The sequence below is a fragment of the Sturnus vulgaris genome, chromosome 22 (assembly GCF_052056855.1).
Source record: "Sturnus vulgaris isolate bStuVul1 chromosome 22, bStuVul1.hap1, whole genome shotgun sequence".
NCBI classification, from domain to species: Eukaryota; Metazoa; Chordata; class Aves; order Passeriformes; family Sturnidae; genus Sturnus; species Sturnus vulgaris.
In genome coordinates, this window is record NC_142264.1 from 9,788,129 (window position 1) to 9,808,506 (window position 20,378).

Genomic DNA, 20,378 nt, shown 5'->3' on the forward strand with positions numbered 1-20,378 from the left:
CCAGACCACATGCCAGCTGTGACAAAGATTGGGAAGCAGCTCTGGGATGTATTTGGGACTGGGTGATTTAACAGACAGGGGATTCTTTCCCGGTTGCCTCGGGACAGAGAAGCGCCTGCCACCCAAAACTGTGGCACCTTTATCCCAAAACACTCATCAGACACTTCTCCTCAGTGGGGCCGCCAGCAGGTAGGGCTGGAGGTTCAGGTGGCCACACTCCACTGTCTGGTTTAAGATCACCAAATGCCTTTCCCAGAGGATCCTCCCGCAGTGTTTTATCCCTCTGCCCACAGGAGCAGGGAACGGGTGGTCCAGGTGTTCCCATCCCCACCTGGCCACTGCAGCCGATTACAGCAGCTCGTAGGATTATTATTATTTTCTTAAAAAAAACACGTGTTTATTTAAAACAAAACACTGGGGCAAGGGGCGTTCACGGACATAACCAAAAAACGTAACAGCTCAGAGGGGGGACGGTTCGGCCCCGGCTGAGCGGGGCTGGGGCCCGGCGTGCCGGGGCAGCTCCCGTTAGAACTCGAAGGTGCCGAAGTGCGCGGTGCGGCCGCTGGCCTTGGGCTGCGGCTTGTACCCGATGCGGTCATTGATGAGCTGCTCGCGGCTCTTGTGCTCCGTGCCCAGCGCTCCGATCGCCGCCGCCTCCTCGCCACCCGCCGCCGCCTCCGCCTCGTCCCGCTGTTTCCTGCGGCTCTGCGGGCGAACGGGCCGTCAGGGCCGGGGGCGGGCCGAACCCCCCGCGTCCGGCCCCGCGCGCACCTCCAGCTCCTTCCTGACGCTCTCGAACTCCTCGATGTCGTCCAGCTTCAGCTCCAGTCGAGTCGGCTTCCGACGGAGCATCGCGACCGACGACCCGCGACAGGACCGAGCGCTCCCGCTCTCAGCGAGCCCCGCCCATCCCGTCACATCTCCCGGCGTGCCCTGCGCGTCTCGCCCTTAGAGGGGCACTGCATTTCCCATCGCGGGCCGCTCACCCCGCCACGCTTCCCGGCGTGCCCCGCGCGTCCCGCCCTTAGAGAGGCACCACATCTCCCGCCGTGCCCTGCGCGCACCACTTGCCCCGCCACACCTCCCGGCATGCCCCGCGCGACCCGGAAGTGGCTGTGAGGCGCCGGAGCCCGAGCCCGGCGGATCTCGCTCTGTTCACGTTGTCTGGTTCCTGTTCCCGCTCCCCTTCCAGACTTGTTATCGATTCCTGGTCTTGTTCCCGGTCCGGCTCCCGCCATGGCCACCGCGCGAGCACCGGCGGCTCGCGGCGCGGCCCGGCCCCCCGAGGTGAGTGCCCGGTTGATGGGAGCGGCTCCGGGCCCGTTCCCCGCCTGCTCAGGAGCGGGAGAGGCCGCGGGGGTCGGACTGCTCTTGTTGTGTGGGGTTTACGATGCACCGGTGACACCGGAGCCATTTAAAGGAGCCTGAAGGCTCACGTGTTTTCCTGCATTTTTACACAATCCTGATTGTTTTCCCGGGAAGTTCGCGAGAGGAGCCTCTCCGAAGGGAGGGATCCGGGCATCGTTCACTTTCCCCAGCCTTCTAGGGCGGGCGCCGGGAGCTGGAGGATGACATCGCTCCTGGCTGTGCTGGCGCTCAGCAGGAGGAAAAGCTTCGTGTTCTAAAGCTTTTATAAATCCTACCTCTGCAGATAATAAATAATAGTGACAAAACACTGCCTGATTTAAGCAATTTAATGTGGTATTTTACTTTTGCGCTTTGACCTTTGGGCAAAAACCTCAATGTCCAGTGGCTGCTCCATCCCAGGCCAGGTTGACTGGGGCTTGGAGGAGCCTGGGATAGTGGAAGGTGTCCCTGCCTTGGCAGGGGTGGGACTGGGTGATCTTTAATGCTTCTTCCAACTCAGAGCAGTCTGGGATTCTGAGAGGGTCTTTGCATGGTGGCCAGCGCGGTTTCCCGGGCACAGCTGGGCTCTGTGGCACAGCCAGGCTGTTGGTTGGCTCCTGTATCCCCAGACACACTCCACACTCTGCCTCTCCCTGCAGCCCCCCAAGGCCAAGCCTGCAGAGGAGGGCGAGGCACCCCCGGCCAAGCGGGCGCCCATCTTCTACGGGAGCCTGGAGGAGAAGGAGCGCGAGCGCCTGGCCAAGGGCGAGGCGGGGCTGCTGGGCAAGGAGGGCATGAAGGCTGCCATGGAGGCTGGCAACATCAACATCAGCAGTGGTGAGGATGTGCAACCACCCTTTGTTATCCCTCCCCGCAGATGTGACACTTCCAAATGTCTCTGCTTGCTCTCGGGGCATCTCCTCAAACCAGTCAGAGATGGGTGGCTCCTTGCTTGAATCTTCCCATTCGGGAGGAATCCAGGGGCAGAGAGGCTCTGGGACAGGTGCCCAGGGAGGGTGTGGAATGTCCCTCCCTGGAGGCATCCTAAACCCACCTGGACACGTTCCTGTGTCACCTGCTCTGGGTGACCCTGCCTTGGCAGGGGGACACACTGGGTGATTCCCAGGGGTCCCTCCCATTCCCAGCTGTTCCGTGTGCTCAGGGCTGTGTCTGTCCCAGGGGAGGTGTTTGACCTCGAGGACCACATGAGCGAGCGCCAGGCCGAGGTGCTGGCGGAGTTCGAGCGCCGCAAGCGCGCCCGGCAGATCAACGTGTCCACGGATGACTCCGAGGTCAAGGCGTGCCTGAGGGCCCTGGGAGAGCCCATCACGCTCTTCGGAGAGGGGCCTGCAGAGCGCAGGGAGAGGTGCTGTGTCTGCCAACAGGGATTGGCCACTTAGCAAATCCCTCAGGTTTTCCTGGGCATTGGGGTGCAGTGAGCTCTGGCAGGCAGCAGTGCTGTGCCACAGGGCAGCTGGGAGAGCTGTGGGTGTTCAGTCTGGGGAAGAGAAGGCTCTGGAGAGCCCCTGCCAGGGCCTAAAGGGGCTCCAGGAGGGATGGAGAGACAGGACACAGAGAATGGCTTCCACTGCCAGAGGGCAGGAATGGATGGGATATTGGGCAGGAATTGTTCCCTGGCAGGGTGGGCAGGCCCTGGCACAGGGTGCCCAGAGCAGCTGTGGCTGCTCCTGGATCCCTGGCAGTGCCCAAGGCCAGGTTGGACATTGGGGCCTGGAGCAGCTTGGGGCAGTGGAAAGTGTCCATGGCAGGGGTGGCACTGGATGGGCTTCAAGGTCCCTTCCAACCCAACTCAGTGTGGATTTCTGTTCTAAGAGCCCCGAGGCAGAGGGAATGTCACACTGCTATTTGTCAGGTGAGCTAGGAATTCACTGACTAAATCCAGCTTCATGTCTTTTTTCCAGGTTAAGGAACATCCTCTCAGTGGTCGGCACAGATGCGTTAAAAAAGACCAGGAAAGATGATGACAGGTCCAAGAAGTCCAAAGAAGAGGTAAAGATGTCTCCTGTCCTCTCAGTGCTGAGGGAGGGATGGTGTATCCAGGTCGGACACAAACAGGACTCCTGGCTTTGGCCAGCCTGTGGATTCTCATGTCATCCCTTCAGGCTTTTTCTGTGTTGCCCATTTCAGCAAAGCTATGGCAATGCTTGGTCTCAGTAGGGAGCACCACGTGTGGTTTTTACTCACAGACCGAGCTCAGTGCTGCACTCAGTGTGCAGACAGGAGAGCAGATGTGTGGGCTCTTACCTAGTGTAGCAAGTCCCTTACTTTTGTTCCTGCTGCTGCATCTGTTTCTGCCTTTGATTACTCTTTCTGCTTCTGTCTCTCTGCGGAGTCCATTTTACCTTATTATTTTTGAGCTGTACTGTAAGAAATAATTTCTGCAGCTCTGGGCTTTCTCTTTACTGGGTGATGTGTAAACAAGGGGAGAGTTACATGTCAGTAAATGCAGATGAGTTCAGCTGGAATGCTGAGTGAAGTGGCAGAATGTCAGGATTGGATCTGTAGGGCAGAGAATTTGATTTATCTCTCCATTTATCTCCATTTTCCTGGGGCTTACAGTTGTGCAGAAGGCCCTTAAAGAGAGGCCAGAATACAGCAGGGTTTGGGGGCAGGTGCTGGGAGGAGCTGAGGGGAATGAATGCAGGGGCAGCAGCACCAGAGCTTTTCTATCAGTTTTATTCCTGCTTTTACAGTATCAGCAAACCTGGTACCACGAGGGCCCACGCAGTCTGAAGACAGCCAGGCTGTGGCTGGCCAACTACTCACTCCCCAGGTGAGAGAAAACAGCACAGAGGAGGAGGGAGTGAATTTTGGCCAAAGGGAACCGTGTTAGAAATTATACCCAAGAGAGTAAAGTTGCTTTTTTTCTTTCCTGACCCTCCTTCCCCAAAGTATAACTGTGAGAATACAGGGTTAGATTATTTTCTAAATTTAAATCCTCCTTTGTCTATCTCCCTCTATCCTTTCGCTGTGATAAGAGATGATATATCATGAAATTGTGGAGGAATGCCTAAAAACTCTCCTTAGTTTGTACTAAGTGACTGTGAAGGCAGCTTAAAACAGAACATGCTTCATTTGTCTTATGCCTTAGCTTCACCCATTGCATCAATACTTCCTAAACTACCTGTTAGTTCTACTATTGTTGGTACTGTGAAAATATCTCCCTTAGAAGCCTTGCAAATAGCAGTCACCACTCACAAGCTGAGAAACTAAATGTATGAAGAGATAAAATATATTTGTTGTAGTTATTTCAGAACTGCCAGTCTGGATAGAAAAGTATTTTGTTTGGAAATAACGTCTTTGATGGCCTTTTCATGTGGCCATCACTTCAATAAAATTCACTCCCATTTCATTTGTCAAATCCAAGTGCAGATCCCACAGCACAGGAAATCCAGGGAATGGGGAGGCAAGTCCAGTGAGCCCGAGCTTGAGCAGTCAGGGACTGATCCAGCATGAGCCCAGTTTGGGGGAAGATCAGGGAAAAGCATTTCCAGCAGCAGGGAAGGGGCAGTGCTGAGGCTTCTCACCCCCCTTTGCTCTCCCCAGGGCAGCCAAGCGGCTGGAGGAGGCACGGCTGCTCAAAGAGATTCCCGAGGCCACCAGGACATCCCAGAGGCAGGAGCTGCACAAATCCCTGAGGGTAAGTCTGGCAGCAGCTCCACTGCTGTGTTCACAACGTTTGGCTGATCCTCCAAAGAGCTCAGCAGGAATTCAGCTGCCTGAGGTGCTGTCCACATGTCCACAGTCTCTGCAGTCTTGGGAAGTTCTGCTTTTCCTCTCTTTCCCTGTGTCTCTAAAGCATGTTCAGAGTGCTCCAGGGAGGTGTAATTTGTCCCTGTGCATGGCAGAGGGATGCAGAGACATCCCTGCCTTGCCTTGCCACTTGCCTGTGAGCTAAAGGAATGTATTCCTGGCTTTGGCACAGGTCTGGGGAGCCAGGGAATCCAAGGGAAATACCCAGCTCCAGGTGCTGAACATGGCTGAGCTGCCCTTTCTGAGCATGCTAAGCCAGATTCCCAGCTTAACCAGGCAGAGAGCTCAGGCACAGAGTGTGCTGCCCCCCTAATCCTGTTTACTCCAGAGGATTTGCTTCTCCCCTCTGCCCCGTCTGTCTGCTTGGATTCTTTGGATGAGTTGTGGAAAGATGCCAAACTCCAGGCAGTTCTGTGTCAGAGCTGCAGCTGCAGAGCTCTGGGCTGGAGGGGAACATAGATTGGATGACCCTGGGGGGCTGAGCTGTGCCCCCAGGCCATGCTGGCCCTCCTGCCTGGCTCCGAGGCAGTTCCTCCTTTGAAAGTGACTTTCCAAGGGCCTCTGCCTCCTTCTGGGCACATTTGCCTCCCTCACCTCAAGCTTTGGCTGGGGATAGCTCTGGGCTGGTTGCACTTTAGTCATTTATTGATGGTTTTCTTTGTATTTTTTACAGTCCTTGAATAATTTCTGCAGTCAGATTGGGGATGATCGCCCACTGTCCTACTGCCACTTCAGTCCCAACTCCAAACTCCTGGCCACAGCCTGCTGGTGAGACTGCCTTGGCAGCACCTGTTTTGGGGGCTGGGAGAGCACAGCAATATTTTTGGAGGCTTGGGAATTGTGAGAGGCTGCTCTGAGCTCTCATCACTTCATTTCAGAGCTGGGCAGAGATTCACTGATGTGAGCTGGTTGAACAAGGAGCACTGATCTGTTCCTTGATGTTCCATCTGCACTGACATCCATTCCTTGTCTTCCACAGGAGTGGGCTGTGCAAGCTCTGGTCTGTGCCTGACTGCAACCTGGTTCACACCTTACGAGGTAGCAAGCGGCTCTCACTGAGACTTTTGATTCTTTTGTTCCTCTCTGTGCTGAGCTCCCACATCTGAATTACTTTGTGATTTAAAATGTTGTGTCTGGGCAGATTTCTGTCTTACTGAGAGCATCCCTTGGCTTGGGAGCATGGGAATGTGTCATATAATGAGAAGGGAGACCTGTCCTTTAGCTCAAACCTCAGCTCCAAGTTTGCTGTTTCTATTTTGAACAGTTTGGTTTGGTTTCCAAACCTGGTTTCAGTTACTTGAGTTACAAACAGCAGCAGTTTTAGGCAGGTCACTTGACAACAGTGAGGTTCTTCGAGCAGTGATCACAACTTGGACTAAATACAGATGTGAGGACAAATCCTTTGATTCATACATTTAATTTCGTCTGCACTTTGAGGGTTCCAAACCTTAATGTTGGATGCTCTGCCTTGGGTGCTCCTGGAAGTGCAGTTTGGGTTGGAGTGACAGGGCACCAAGCAGTGTCACCCATCAGTGAGGACACAGTGAAAGTGTTTACTGGCACCGCCCCCACCAGTACCAAGGAAATGCTGCTTTTCTGAAGAACTAGCCAAGATCCCATAGCAGATTGTGAAATTTGGTTTTCCTTGCCCTTCAGGTCACAGCACCAACGTGGGGGCAATCGTGTTCCACCCCAAGGCCACAGTGTCCCTGGACAAGAAGGATGTGAGCCTGGCCTCGTGTGCAGCTGATGGCTCTGTCAAACTCTGGAACCTGGAAAGGTCAGGACTGTTCCAGATGTGCACAGCTGCAGCATTGCTGTGCTGGGGTTTATTCCATGTCCCTCCAGACATTTACCATCCTCCTGCCAATATGACCTTTCCTTGTAGCTACCCCAGTGCACTCCTTGGCCTCAGTATGTGCCAGCCTCTTCAGCAGGAAGAGAGATCACCCTGATTAGGGAGTCAAGGTGAAGGAGATTGTCTGACAGGGATTGAGGCAGAATTGCTGCTGAGCATTGGTGAACTGCTGGGGCTGATGGATGGAAGGTTTGGGGACTGTTTCATTCCAACATCTCACCTAGGAGAAAATTGCCCCTCTTGCATATTAAGCAATGAATTTTTTGGTGATTGGAAAGCACTGGAATCTGGAGAGTGATTGACCAAATACAGGCACAAAAACTTCTGCCTGTGCTGCAAACAAGTGACTGTCACTGCACAGAGTAGCTCTGGCAAATGGCCAGCACCTCTCTCAGGCCTGGGAATAGGAGACTGGTTCAGGTACTGAGCCTCTGCATCACCTGACTGAGAAGTGGAGCCTGCAGTGCTCCTGGGAAGGGTGGGCAGCTCCCAGAGCCCCAGTTGTTTATCCTTAGCTGAAAATCACAGTTTGTAACAGCAGAAGTGTCCCTGTGCAAAGGGACAGGGGGGTTGCTAGGCTCATGTGACCACGTCTCTTAATTAACCTGTTGGAAATAAACTTCACTGCTGTTCAGATGGTGTGTGAAGGCTCCTGACCTGCTGCCTGTCACTGTGAGAGAATAAACATTCCCTCCACCCTGTCTCCCTGCATCCTTCAGAACAGCAGGAGTTGCTGCAGTTCAGGATGTTGTGTTCTCAGAACTCCCTGCAGTTCAGTTAGTCTTTGGTTTGTTTCTGTACTTCCAAAAGTGCTAATGACAGGGGTCTTGTTAATTTTAATTAATAATCATCATCATCATCCCAGGAGAGCTTTACAACCAACAGGAGGTGTGGAGAAAGGGTTTCACTCAGAGCTTTGTGAGTGTGACCCAAAGGCAGAATTCAGAGTCATTGGCTACAGCTCTCGTGTTCCTGCCTGGTTTGATTTGATCAGCAGAGCTTTTGCTGCCATCACAATGTGTGGGCAAAGGCCTGGCAGAGGCCTGTGGCCAGTGGCCAATGGTTTGTTGTGTGTTTCAGTGATGAGCCCGTGGCAGACATCGAGGGACACAGCATGAGAGTGGCCCGTGTGATGTGGCACCCGTCTGGGAGGTTCCTGGGCACCACCTGGTACGGACACCTGGGCATTGGCTTTCAGAAATGACCATGGGCTGCCCCGCTGGTGGCCCTGGGGTGCCAGGGCTTGTCCACAGCAGGGCAGGGCATGGCCATTGGTGACCACAGCTGGGCTGTTGCAGTGTAATTGACAGCAGGTCATTGGCTTCCTATCCCGGCCCCTCTGTGAGACACTGTTGGTCTCAGGTGGGAATAAAATGTTCCCAGAGTTGGTAAAATATCTTTAAATTCTCCCTGGAGTTACATGGAGACCAGAGGAAATGGCCTCAAGTTACACCAGGGACGGTTTAGGTTGGATATTGGGAAAAAACGTCTTCACAGAAAGGGTGGTCAGGCACTGGAACAGGCAGCCCAGGGGTGGAGTCACCATCCTGGAAGTGTTCAGGAACATCTGGATGTGGCACCTGGGGACGTGGGTTAGTGGTGAATGTGGTGGTGCTGGATTAACACTTGGACTCGATGGTCCTGGAGGGCTTTTCCAACCCCAACCTCCGTGATTTAAGGAGTGCTTTGTTCTTGCAGCTACGATCACTCGTGGCGCCTGTGGGACCTGGAGGCCCAGGAGGAGATCCTGCACCAGGAGGGGCACAGCAAGGGGGTCTATGACATCGCCTTCCACACTGATGGCTCCCTCGCTGGCACGGGGTGAGCTGCCCTTGGCTCTGCAGGGCTGGGAAACCTTACTCAGGGCTTGCTCTGACCAGAGATCCCTGCTAGGGGAACGGCTTCCTACTGCCAGAGGGCAGGGCTGGATGGGATATTGGGCAGGAATTGTTCCCTGGCAGGGTGGGCAGGCCCTGGCACAGGGTGCCCAGAGCAGCTGTGGCTGCCCCTGGATCTCTGGAAGTGTCCCGGGACAGGTTGGACACTGGGGCTGGGAGCAGCCTGGGACGGTGGGAGGTGTCCCTGCCATGTGTAAGGTCCCACCCAGCCCAGCCCAGTGTGTGATCCTGTGATTGCAGAGGCCTGGATGCCTTTGGCCGGGTGTGGGACCTGCGCACAGGCCGCTGTATCATGTTCCTGGAAGGGCACCTGAAGGAGATCTACGGGATCAACTTCTCCCCTAACGGGTAAGGAGGGAGCTGGCACTGATGTGGGAGCTCTGAGTGCAAAGCCCACTCCCCAAACGCTGCTCTCCCTCCCCTCCTTGGCAGGTACCACGTGGCCACGGGCAGTGGGGACAACACCTGCAAGGTGTGGGACCTGCGGCAGAGGAAATGCATCTACACCATCCCTGCCCACCAGAACCTGGTCACCGGTGTCAGGTTTGAACGTGAGTGCCTGCTGCTCCCTGTCCCTGCCCTCCAGCAGCTCAAATCCACACCTGCAGCTCAGCAAGGCCTGTGCTGGGGAGCAGACATGTTTTCATTTGCAAGTCTCACTTCTCCCCTTTTCTCCACCTATGCAGCCAACCACGGGAATTTCCTGCTCACGGGCGCCTACGACAACACGGCCAAGATCTGGACCCACCCTGGCTGGTCCCCGCTGAAGACACTGGCAGGGCACGAGGGGAAGGTGATGGGCCTGGACATCTCCCTGGATGGGCAGCTCATTGCCACCTGCTCCTACGACAGAACCTTCAAGCTCTGGACAGCCGAGTAGCTCAGAGGGAGCGGTTATGGACTGGGACAGGGACATTAATGACTTTCGGTTGCCTTTTTATATTAAAGAAAAAAATAGGAATCCAATGTGTTACAGCAGCTGCAGCTGCTCTGGAATTTGGGTGTGTTTGAAGCACCAGTGTTGGCCCAGGCTTGGTTGGTGTCAAGTCTTGGGGCATTTCCCTCTTTTTGGACTGTTTTTATACTGCAGGTACACTTTCTGCTCTAATTTTGATCCGTGTACTTCCTACCCTCCCTTCCAAGTTCAGCTCCCAGGTGTCCTCCAAACATTTGCAGTAACCACAGAGCCCCTCAGGTTTGGTGTGTTGTTCAGCTTCTGTTACTGCCCTTCTCACCTTCCTTTTTGGTAGGAGTGTGACTTCAAACTTGATTTGCATTTAGAGAGAGAGCTCAGAGGGAGAAGCACGTGGTGCCCTCCTTCCCCTGCCTCCACATGGGTGTGTCTGGAAGATCTGCATCCCCCTGGATTCACTTACAGTAGATGTCCAAGGCCAGGGAATCTTTTCCAGGTACCACCTTGTGTCCTACTCCTTGAGTTGTCCCATGGACTGGGTGTTCAAATACATGTCAGCATCTCCTTTTTAGGGTTTGCTGTGTGAGGTCACTCAGTGCAGGATTGTCTTGTTCTGCCCTGGGGAGAACTTTTGTACTTGTTTGTTTAAATTGAGGTTTTGCAAATGTTGCACCCTGGAAAATCTAAACAGGTTTTGAATGTGTATCCTGGGCTCTGGCTCTCAGAAGAAATGGAGAAATTACAGGAATTTCACAATGCAAAGTTTGATTTCTGCTGGTGTAAAAATCAGCTGAGGACGGGTGAAGTCATTGTTTCAGCCTGGAGAAGGAGAGGCTGAGGGGAGATTTATCGGGGCTGCAGCTTCCTCCTGAGGGGCAGCTCCAATCTCTGCTCCCTGTGACGGGGACAGGAGCCAGGGAATGGCTGGAGCTGGGCCAGGGCAGGCTCAGGCTGGAGCTCAGGGCAAGGTTCTTCCCCAGAGGGTGCTGGGCACTGCCCAGGCTCCCCAGGGAATGGGCACGGCCCCGAGGCTGCCAGAGCTCCAGGAGCGTTTGGACAGCGCTGCCAGGGATGGACAGGCTGGGATTGTTGGGGGGTCTGGGCAGGGACAGGGGCTGCCCTGGGGGATCCTGTGGATCCCTCCAGCTCAGGATATTCTGTGATTGGATGAAAACCTTCAGGAGTAAAGAGAAGATGGATTCACCTCCCTTTTGTCAGCTGAAGAGGAGCTGTCTGTTCCTTGGTAACATCAGCACAGTTCTTTCCAGGGAATATAGGATGGAATGAGAGGCCAGCAACTAACATAGAATTATTTAATTGCAGTCTCCTCTGGTCCAAGCCCAGGTCCAGCTGTGTGCCTGGTGCTCAAGTATCTGTTCCTTGGTCCTGGTGTCTCATTTCTTCCCTCTGGCTGCAGGGAGGCTCAGTCAGGAGCAAGAGCTTGGCCTGAAGGCCCCCAGGGTTTGGATTTTCTCCTGGACAGCTCTGGTGCCTCCCTGTCACCCACAAGCCAACGAGCAACTCCCCCAGCCCTGCTGCCCACAGATGTCCCACAGGCACAGAGTTCCTGCTGCCCACTGCCAGGGCAGCTCTTGGGGGTCACATCCTGGGACAGTGTGTGACAGGGGCTCCAGTGCTCAGAACGCTGCCACCTCATCCTGGGGCAATGTGTGACAATTCAGTCCTCAGAACGCTGCCACCTCCTCCTGGGACAGTGTGTGACAGAGGCTCCAGTGCTCAGAACGCTGCCACCTCCTCCAGGGCCAGCTCTGTGCTGCCGCTCACACGGAGCACGTGGATGCCGGAGTTGGAGCTGGCACAGAGCAGGGTGCAGCTGTCACAGGCGGCCAGTGAGGCCAGCGGGCCCGAGCCCTCAAGGCACAGCGTGGCCAGGCAGGCTGCAGGGGAAGGGACAAGAGAGGGATGCTGGGTTTGCTGAGATGAGGCAGGGCCACATCAATCTCCCACCTCCAGACTCTGCTTGCCCGAGCTGCTGCCCTCACTGTCCTGGATCCACACATCCAACACACTGGGATGTGCCCCTGCAAGAGAAACTCTCACCCCTGTGCATTGCCCAGTCAGGCACTGGCTGACAGGGATCCAGGCTGGGGTCAGGCTCTGCCCCTTCCTGGGAGAGGAAGCAGGACTGGATGGACCTACAGACCCCACTGGGCAGAGCTGCAGGGTGTGCCTGGAGCCATTTCCAACATGCCTTTTTCTCCCTAATTTCTCACAGTTTTCCTAAGGGCTGTGCAACATTCACCACACAGTTTTGATGAATCTCCAAAAGGGAAAAAAAGTAAGATGTACAATATCCAATGCCACATGAGCCTTTCTGTTTGTGTCTGTTATTAAACCCCCTGAGGACACTTTGTGCAGAGACCCCAGCCCCAGGCTGAGCTGCAAACAGAGCTGCACTTGGCCTGGACCCAGAGACAGCTGTGCCTCTCCTGGTGCCCTGCACTCTTCCCAGAGCAGCTGGATTATGGCTCACCCAGCTGGGAAGGCAAGAGGAGGATCAAAGCTGCTGCCAGCCCCACAGCCACCCTGGGTGCACAGGAACCAGGCAAAGGAACAGGTAAGAGAACAGAAGGTCCTTGTCTGCAGGAGAGCCTCGTGTTTCTATTTTCAGCCCATCTTAAACAAGTTCCCTTGGAGAGGGGGTTAGCCCCGGGCAGTGTCTAATGCTGTGAACCTGAACAGCTCTCAAGAGGTCTCTGCCTGCAGCACAAGGGTTACTAAGAACCTGCAGCCATGGACACAAACACCCTTGTGTCCAGCTCAGGAAAGGACTCACCCTCACCACCAGGTTTAACCCCAAAATGCCCATGATTCCCCTTCAAGAGGACAACCAAAATGAGGGTGTTGGCTGATCAGCCCTCAGCCCTCCAGCACAAATTCTGTTCCTTACCACCTTCTATTTGTACCTGCAGAAATCTCTGGAGTTCCCCTGTTCCTCTTTATCATTTGTCCTCTCATGGCTTAACTTGGATGTATCTTTAAAAGCTGCCTGGTAATTCCTCCTTTTAGCTGAGGGAAAACCCCTCATCTCTGATGTGCAGCCCCTTCGTGTTTGTGGAGATCTGGGTTTGCCCTGCGGCATTTCTCTACCCTGCCCTGCATCTGGCTTGGAGTAAACTCCAGAGATTGCAGCACTCACCCTGCCCATCACCACCAGGAGACAGGACTGAGGGAAGTGGGTTTGTTATCCAGGACAAAGGAACACGGAGTGGGCAGGAGCCCCCCCTACCTGCAGTGTCTTGGTCCCAGACCTTCACTGTGCTGTCGCTGGAGGACGTGGCAATGCTGGGGGCGAGGGCTGGGCTCCGGGGCAGGAAAACACACGAGGTGGTGGTCTGGAAATGCCCTTTGTACTCACACACTCGGCCCTTGGTCTGCCTCAGGTCCCAGAGCTGCAGGAAACAGGCAGTGGTAGAGCCCCAGCTCTGCCAGCATGGAGTTGTTTTACCGAGACAGGAAGATGAGTTGGGATAAAAGAGCTCCTCATCAATCCTCAGAGTGCCATGGCTACTGCCCTTGTCCCTGCTCATGCTCACAGTCCTGGAGAACGTCAAAGCTCATAGGATTTTTCACCACTGGTAACTGAGCACCTGGCCACACCCATCAGAGCCAACAAGCTAAGGCTGTGCAGGCAGGTAAGAAGTGTCCAGCCTGCTCCCACCCTCAGCCGTGCCCACCCTGGGCTGGGATAGTTTCATCCTCTTGACCTCACACACAAGGCTGAAAACCTGCAGGATTGAATCCCTGGTATGGAAAGACCTGGAGCAAGGGATCCCTTACAGGCTTTCTGCAAGAACCTTGTGTTCCTTAATGCCATCCATTGGTTTTTTTTTTTTTGTGTGTTTTACTGAAATGAAATTCCAGACTGGTTTGGGACGGAAGAAACCTTAAAGAACCTTAAAGAGTTTCAACTCCCTGCTGTGGGCACAGATGCCACTCACTAGATCAGGGTGCTCCAAGCCCCATCCAAGTTTGCCTTGGACACTTCCAGGGATGGGGCAAATCCCATTAGTTTAATCAGGAAGAGTAACTGCTGATATTCCCTGAGCAGAACTTCCCAAAGGGACAGGCAGGGAGACACCAAGCACTGGTGTGACACCAGCCCAAGGCCGTGGGAGCTCTCAGACCCTTGAGCAGTGAGTGCTGCTCTGCCTGTGTGTGGCAGGGAAGGGGACAGGAGCCAGGCGTGGCTCAGGCACTCACGGTGGCCTCGGCGCCGTGGCCGGCGGAGCCGCTGCTGCTGCTCAGGCAGTACCGCCCGTCCTGGCTCACGTCACAGCACGTCTGGATGTGCTGCTTGGCTGGGAACGTGTGTGCCACCTGCAGCTCCCGGCTGTCCCACACCCTGCAGGGAACCACAGAGCCCAAGGGGACCCTGAGGCATCATCACCACCATGGTTTCCCTCCGTGCCCTCCCACACACCCTGGCTGCTCCCAAACTCTCCCTGCATCCCTGCATTTATGCATGCTGGATCGCTCTCCAGCTTTCTGTCTCACAAATTCTCCTTTTCACCACCCAGAGCTGCTCCCAGCCCCTGTCCCTGTCAGGACATCGCACTCCAAGGCCCAGGTGAGCTGGCAGGTGGCTTTGAGCCACACCAGCAGTGGTCATGACAACCAACCACACAACAGCCCCACGTGCCTCAGGCTGTACCTCCCTTCCCTCTGGTCACAGGGAGAATTTACCTGGTGGTTTTATCTTCTGACGTCTGGATGACATAAGGCTCCCCAGGAACCCAGCACAGGTGTGTGACCTGCAGAGAAGGAAGGATGAGCAGGAGCCACCTCTGTGTGCAGCCCAGGCTGTGTCTGCCTGAGGATGGAGCCACTGAGCTCCCATCCTCTCCCTCCTCCTGCTGGTTGGGAGCTGGAAATGTTGGATGAAGACATTTTCTGCTCCCCTGCCAAGTCCAGTCCCAGTGGGGTTACTGGGGGTGATTGAGGCTGGCAGGTGACAGCAGCAGGGCACAGGGACAGCACAGGCACCAGGAGTGGTACCCACACCAGCTCTGGGCTGCTACAGGAGGGAATGCAGCCCCACTGCACAGGGCTTGTTCAGCCTGGAGAAAAGGAGACTCAAGGGACGTTCTGGCTCTCCACATCTCCCTGACAGGAGGGTGCAGCCAGGTGGGGGTCAGGCTCTGCTCCCAGGGAACAAGCAATGAGAAGAAATGGCCTCAAGTTGTGCCAAGGGAGGTTTAGGTTGGATGTTGGGGAAATTTTCTTTGCTAAAAGAGTGGTCAGGCACAGGCTGCCCAGGGCAGTGGTGGAGTCACCATCCCTGGAGGGATTTAGGAGACAGGTAGATGTGGCACTTGGGGACATGAGTTAGTAGCGGCTGAGGCAGCATAGGGGGAATGGCTGGACTCCATCTTAGAGGTGTTTTCCAGCTTCAGTGATTCTGTGATTCTGTGTGCTTCCAAACAGCTCTGAGAACATTGATAAATTGCCATGAGTCCCTTTGTGCTCCTGGGTTTGTTGTTACCTGGAGCCAGGTAACAGCCTCAAGCTGAGCCTGCCCAGGTGCAGTGTCCCGAGGGCTCCCTTTGGCACCAAGCTCACAGCAAATTCTCTCTGCACAGCTCCAAGTGTAAAATAACCACACAGGCAGGGGGATGTTGGGATGGGATTGGAGGAACCAGATCCTACCAGATTCCTGGAGATCGCAGCTCTGCCCAGACACTCCCCAGTCTCAGTGTCCCACTTGCACACGGTGTTGTCCCGGGAGCCCGTGCACAGCTGGGAGGCATCTGCAACCACAATTAACGTCAGAAACAAGGCAGGAAACACTGCCAGTCAGTCCCTGGGGACTGGGAGTGTGCTGTCCCTCACCGGGGCTCACAGCCAGTCCTGTAACAACCAGGTCATGTCCTGGGAAGTGCTGGCTTGGCCCCGCAGTCCCGTGAAGCTCCCACATCATCACTGTCTTGTCCCGGGATGCACTGAAGACTCTGCTGGAGTCAAGGGCTGAGGTCACCTGCCAAGGACCAGAAGGAGAAGCTGCTCATCCTCCCACCCAATTCACAGGGAGAGAGCACAACTCTGCTGCTGGCCCAACACACACAGGAACATGGCTGGAGAGAGCCCGGCCTCCCAGCTCTGTCCCTTGTCCTCTCAGAGCCAGGGATGGTGGATGGGTGTTCTCAGGTTTTGTTCTTAGAAACCATTCATTCATTTTACAGGAAAAACTTCCTTACAGACCAAATGAGCCCAGGGCACAGTTGTTTTGAGCACTGAGGTGAACAAAGCCCCCTTTGTCTTTGCAGTACAGGGGCTGTGCCCTGCCGAGGTGCACTGGCCACACCACACACAGCTGCAGCCCCCTCTGCACATCTGCTCTCCCAGAAGCCTGCTTGGCTTTGTCATCCCAATCCCAGAAAGGAAATTAAAGCCCTGTTACTCCCAGAATGTGCCAGCTATGGCACATGGCATGGGTATTCCTGGAATATATCAGCCAGGTATGGCTGATTTGTGAAATAACATCAAGTCTAGCAGAATGAGACCTGAAGAAAAGTGAATGGCATCTCTGCATCAAAAGCTTGATCTCATGATTCATCCTGAGTTTTTGCTACAGTCTCCTGGAGGGGAAGACAAGCTCACATACAGACCTCCTGCAACACCCCATGCTGCTTCCAAAAGTATCTGTTGGGACCTTGTGAAAAACCTAATATGTTCTGATCGCAGAATCATGAATCTTTAAGTTTGGAAAAGACCTTAAAGATCATCAAGCCCAACAGTCCCGAGCTGTTATCGGGAATCCCCTGATCCCACCTTTCTGTGTGGATGACAAACCAGTGCTCCATCATTCCTGGCCCCCCAACTCCAGAGGGACACATCTCACCTTGGTGACCTCACGCTCGTGGCCAATGAAGCGGCGCAGGGCAGCCCCAGATCTCCAGCTGGACACAGCCACGCTCTGCAGGGACAGGGACAGGGGTCAGCAAGAGCAGGGCAGGGAGGATTTTCCCCATTCTTGGTTACATCATACCAAGATTTGTGCACAGTCCACAGGACAGGGAACAGGCTCCTCTGGTTTTCAGCTCCTAGAGCATGTGCAGCTGTCCTTAAAGACAAGTGATGTAAGAGTCAGTGGAGCGATCCCAAGCCTGGGTGGGAGCATTTGATGTGAGCATCTCCATGAGCTCTGGAGAGGTTACAACATTTGATTCCCTGTGTTTCAGTGCGTGCCATCACTCTAAGCTCATTTTTCCTTTCTAAATCCAGGGACCAACCTAGCTACCATCCATGGAAATGTTCAAAGCTCACATTTCACCTTATTTTGGAAGATATTGATATCTTTTCCTGTCCCAGGGGTTACCTCACCTTATCCTTTCCTCCTGACACACACAGGTCTGGTTTGAGGGCAGCCACAGAGGTGACAGCATCGGTGTGAGCAGGGCTGTGCTGCTGGGAGGCTCCCGCGGGTCCCGTGTGTCCCACGGAGCCCTCGGCCCTGCAGAGGAACAGGGACAGCCAGAAGCTGCAGGGGCTGGCAGGCAAGGCCATCCCCTGGCACCTCTGGCATCTTCTGGCACGACAACATCTGTCTTAGAGAGCCAGAGAGAGGCTGTGAGTGACATGGAGCGTGGAGCAGACCTATCCCAGCTCTAGAGCTGCTGGATATTTGTTTCAGAAGAAAAGAGATTTTGACTTCACCAGCCTCCACAGCCACTCACAGGGATCAGGCCCTGCTGTTCTTTGCTGTGATACCTCCCTGGCCACGAGTCCCTCCCAACGGCACCCAGTGCTGCTCTCCACAGATCCCTCTCCCTGCTGCCAGGGACTGAATTATTTCATCTTGGTCATGAAAGCTGGTGACAGGCTCTGAAGGCACAACAAAGCAGCTTGAGTATTTGGGTCAAAGAGCCACTCCTGGAGCTGTTCCCATTCAGAGCTCTGTCTCAGCCATTACAGAGCACAATCCCTGGCCATGGTTATGTGCTTGGCCAATCCTGTGAGTGACACTTGGGATTTCAGTCTCCCAAAGAAGCTGAGCAGACTTTATAAGTGAGGGTTAGAAATCAAAACTTTGTTCAAACATCCAGTAATGAAACTAAACCCCTGTGCTTGCTATATTGTTTGGTCTTTTGTGTTCTCTCTTCACTCTCACATCTGGTTTATTAGCAAGACCTGATCTCTCTGCATTGCTTTACCTGTATTTGGTGGTGTGGAAGCTGATTTTACTCTGCAGTTTCCCCATAGCCCTGGCAAGGAGCAGGCAGTGGTGGGTGTCACATCAGCACCTCGGGTACCTGCTGTGGGGACACGACCTGTGGGTGAGGGACACGGCATCACCAGGGATCCAGAGGGGTTTCTGTTTGTCACACATACAGGATAAGGTGCTGGTAATGTGTTATCTACATCCTAACTCTATTCAAAGAAGAAAACCTCAGAGGAGGGGACATCTGGAGATCCTGAGTAGAACCTTCAGCTTAGAGCAAAGCCAGCAGCAGGGTGAGGTCACTGGGACCTCACACTGAGCCTAAAAATACCCAAGCTTGGTGAGGCCAGAGCTGAGATGGAGCTGCTGCCTGTCATTCTTTACACCTCCTCTTACTCCTGGATCTGGTCTGGACTTTCATATACCCTGGAGACCCAATTTTTGGCTTGGTGAAGGCAAACACCTTCAGACTGAAGCAGCTGGTGGGACCAAGTGCAGGCACAGGCAGCCCCAGCTCAGCTGAGCCAGCCTGGAAATACTTGAATTGATCTTTCCATGAGCTGAGGAACACTTTGGGAAGAATTTCCATGTCCAAACACCAGTTCCATGCAGGCAAGAGCATGTGGATAACGCAGATGCATTCAGCAAACACTTGCTGGCCAGGCTGGCGCCAGGCTGCCCCAGCCCTCCCAAGAGGGCTCAGCACAGCCAGAGCCTGCAGCAGATCCATCAGATCCATCCAGGTGAGCAGCAGCATCTCCTCCCATTCCTCAAAGGTCACAAACTGAGCAGAAACCAGTCTCAGTGACAGTGAATTGTCACAGACAATGACTGGCTGCTGCTTAGCTCAAGGCACACTAATTGGATTTAGTCTGCTGGCATGCCCATCTTCCATGGCTGAAGCATTCTGCTAATCAAAATCAGAGGAAAAAATCCCCAATCTTCTTTTTCCAGCAAAAAACTGATTGAAGGCACTGCCCACAAAAAAAAAAAGAGTGCAAACCAAATCCTGGAAGCACTGAGCAAAAGGGGTTGGGTTTCTATAAAATTCCCTTTCTAATTTTACCCTGACAGCCTTTGTGATTAGCAATTAGTAATACCCAGTTAATCTCCTGCTGTTCTATCCATGAGTTTGCATGTTCCAAAGATGTGAGGAATGATCAATCTCACAGCTGAGGGGCTGCGATAATTTGGCAATTTATTCTTTCAATCAGACTGAGTGCCCCAATTGTTTCAGTCCATCAGGAATATGATTTTTCTCTGACAGTGGGAGAACTCCAGAGGTTGCAAAACAAGATTCTAGGAAAAGCTAAGGTATGAATTCTGAGTTTTTAATTCTGATGGTTACTGTTTCCAAGCCACAGTTAGTAAATGTTCATCCCTACCTGCACACCAGCTCTCAGGGAGCTGCCAGAGGCCAGGGGAGGCTGCAGGGAAGGTGGGAGCTTTGTCCTATGTCTCACTGTTCTCCTGCCTCTTCCTCACTGCAAGAAAGAGCAGATTTTTCTGCATCCTGGATGAGAACAGCGCTCAGGCAGGATGTTAATCCCAGGCTTTGCTGTCTGTACCCCAATACACATTCATCCATCAGCTGCTCCACCATAAAGCTCTAAAAACTCAGGGATCCTACAGCTGATCCACACCAAGCTTCACCTCCAGCAGCCTGAGTTTCATGCTGGAGGATGTCCTTATCCTCCCTTCTCCCCAAATGCATCGCTTAACAGAAATAAACACTTTTTTTACTGAATTGCTTTTGAAAAATAAGCCTACACCTGTCCAGGCTCAGCAGTGAAACCTGTAGTGTGGGATAGGGAATGGCAACAACCACAGCAGCAGCACAGGGACCCCAGCAGAGCTGCCCCATCCTCACGGGGGAACAAGCATCCCTGCGAGGAGGGTGTTTGCCTTTGGGGAGAATGGGGAACATCCTGGGTTCCTAGAGCTGAGTGTGACCTCACAGCAGTGCTGGCAGATCTCTGGGACTGAGGGTGTCCCTGTGGGGTTAAATGGGAGCATCCCGGGTCCATTGGGATGGGGGTGTCCCTGTAGGGTTAAATGGGAGCATCCCGGGTCCCTATGGATGGGGGTGTCCCTGTGGGGTTAAATGGGAGCATCCAGGGTCCATTGGGATGGGGGTGTCCCTGTAGGGTTAAATGGGAGCATCTTGGGTTCCTTGGGGTGGGGGGGGACCCTGTGGGATGCTCCCGTGGAGCCCCTCAAGTGCCAAGTGGCAGTGGCAGTGACGAGGTGGGGCAGCCCTCGGGAAAGGAAGGAAGGTCCGTGAAGGAAGGTTCGTGAAGGAAGGTTCGTGAAGGACTCACCGGCCCCGGCGCCGTCCCGCCCGTGCCGCCCGCCGCTGGCTCCGGCGGGGCCGGGCCGGGGCGGAGCCGAGCCGGGAGCGCCGAG

General features: G+C 54.3%; 3 protein-coding genes across 3 annotated transcripts; 1 reads left to right on the plus strand and 2 right to left on the minus strand.

Annotated features, from left to right (window-relative positions):
* Positions 1-372: 372 nt before the first annotated feature.
* Positions 373-925, minus strand: CDC26 (cell division cycle 26). Its single transcript, XM_014880984.2, has 2 exons — positions 772-925; positions 373-705 (listed from the first exon to the last, which is right to left on the minus strand). The coding sequence occupies exons 1-2, from the start codon at positions 850-852 to the stop codon at positions 526-528; spliced, it is 261 nt and encodes an 86-aa protein (XP_014736470.1). The 5' UTR covers positions 853-925; the 3' UTR covers positions 373-525.
* A 183-nt stretch (positions 926-1,108) lies between these two features.
* On the plus strand, positions 1,109-10,552 carry PRPF4 (pre-mRNA splicing tri-snRNP complex factor PRPF4). The gene is made up of 14 exons (XM_014880970.2): positions 1,109-1,287; positions 2,007-2,184; positions 2,527-2,713; positions 3,270-3,357; positions 4,062-4,141; positions 4,915-5,008; positions 5,795-5,889; positions 6,101-6,159; positions 6,778-6,901; positions 8,060-8,149; positions 8,678-8,800; positions 9,118-9,225; positions 9,310-9,428; positions 9,564-10,552. The coding sequence occupies exons 1-14, from the start codon at positions 1,237-1,239 to the stop codon at positions 9,755-9,757; spliced, it is 1,590 nt and encodes a 529-aa protein (XP_014736456.1). The 5' UTR covers positions 1,109-1,236; the 3' UTR covers positions 9,758-10,552.
* A 537-nt stretch (positions 10,553-11,089) lies between these two features.
* WDR31 (WD repeat domain 31) lies at positions 11,090-20,335 on the minus strand. The gene is made up of 11 exons (XM_014881062.2): positions 20,294-20,335; positions 19,358-19,456; positions 17,965-18,081; positions 17,135-17,264; positions 16,653-16,727; positions 15,644-15,788; positions 15,461-15,561; positions 14,498-14,565; positions 14,015-14,156; positions 13,041-13,203; positions 11,090-11,688 (listed from the first exon to the last, which is right to left on the minus strand). The coding sequence occupies exons 3-11, from the start codon at positions 18,009-18,011 to the stop codon at positions 11,528-11,530; spliced, it is 1,032 nt and encodes a 343-aa protein (XP_014736548.1). The 5' UTR covers positions 18,012-18,081; positions 19,358-19,456; positions 20,294-20,335; the 3' UTR covers positions 11,090-11,527.
* Between the last annotated feature and the right edge of the window lie 43 nt (positions 20,336-20,378).

What these genes read in the sequence shown, in the direction of transcription:
- PRPF4 (XM_014880970.2), top strand. Translation starts at nt 1,237, where the DNA reads ATGGCCACCGCGCGAGCACCGGCGGCTCGCGGCGCGGCCCGGCCCCCC. An exon ending in GCCAACTACTCACTCCCCAG is followed by an intron (nt 4,142 to 4,914) that starts GTGAGAGAAAAC and finishes TGCTCTCCCCAG; the next exon opens with GGCAGCCAAGCGGCTGGAGG. An exon ending in GGCTCCCTCGCTGGCACGGG is followed by an intron (nt 8,801 to 9,117) that starts GTGAGCTGCCCT and finishes CTGTGATTGCAG; the next exon opens with AGGCCTGGATGCCTTTGGCC.
- CDC26 (XM_014880984.2), bottom strand. Translation starts at nt 852, where the DNA reads ATGCTCCGTCGGAAGCCGACTCGACTGGAGCTGAAGCTGGACGACATC. An exon ending in GCGTCAGGAAGGAGCTGGAG is followed by an intron (nt 706 to 771) that starts GTGCGCGCGGGG and finishes GTTCGCCCGCAG; the next exon opens with AGCCGCAGGAAACAGCGGGA.
- WDR31 (XM_014881062.2), bottom strand. Translation starts at nt 18,011, where the DNA reads ATGGGGAAACTGCAGAGTAAAATCAGCTTCCACACCACCAAATACAG. An exon ending in ACGAGCGTGAGGTCACCAAG is followed by an intron (nt 15,789 to 16,652) that starts GTGAGATGTGTC and finishes GGTCCTTGGCAG; the next exon opens with GTGACCTCAGCCCTTGACTC. An exon ending in TCAGAAGATAAAACCACCAG is followed by an intron (nt 14,157 to 14,497) that starts GTAAATTCTCCC and finishes GGTTCCCTGCAG; the next exon opens with GGTGTGGGACAGCCGGGAGC.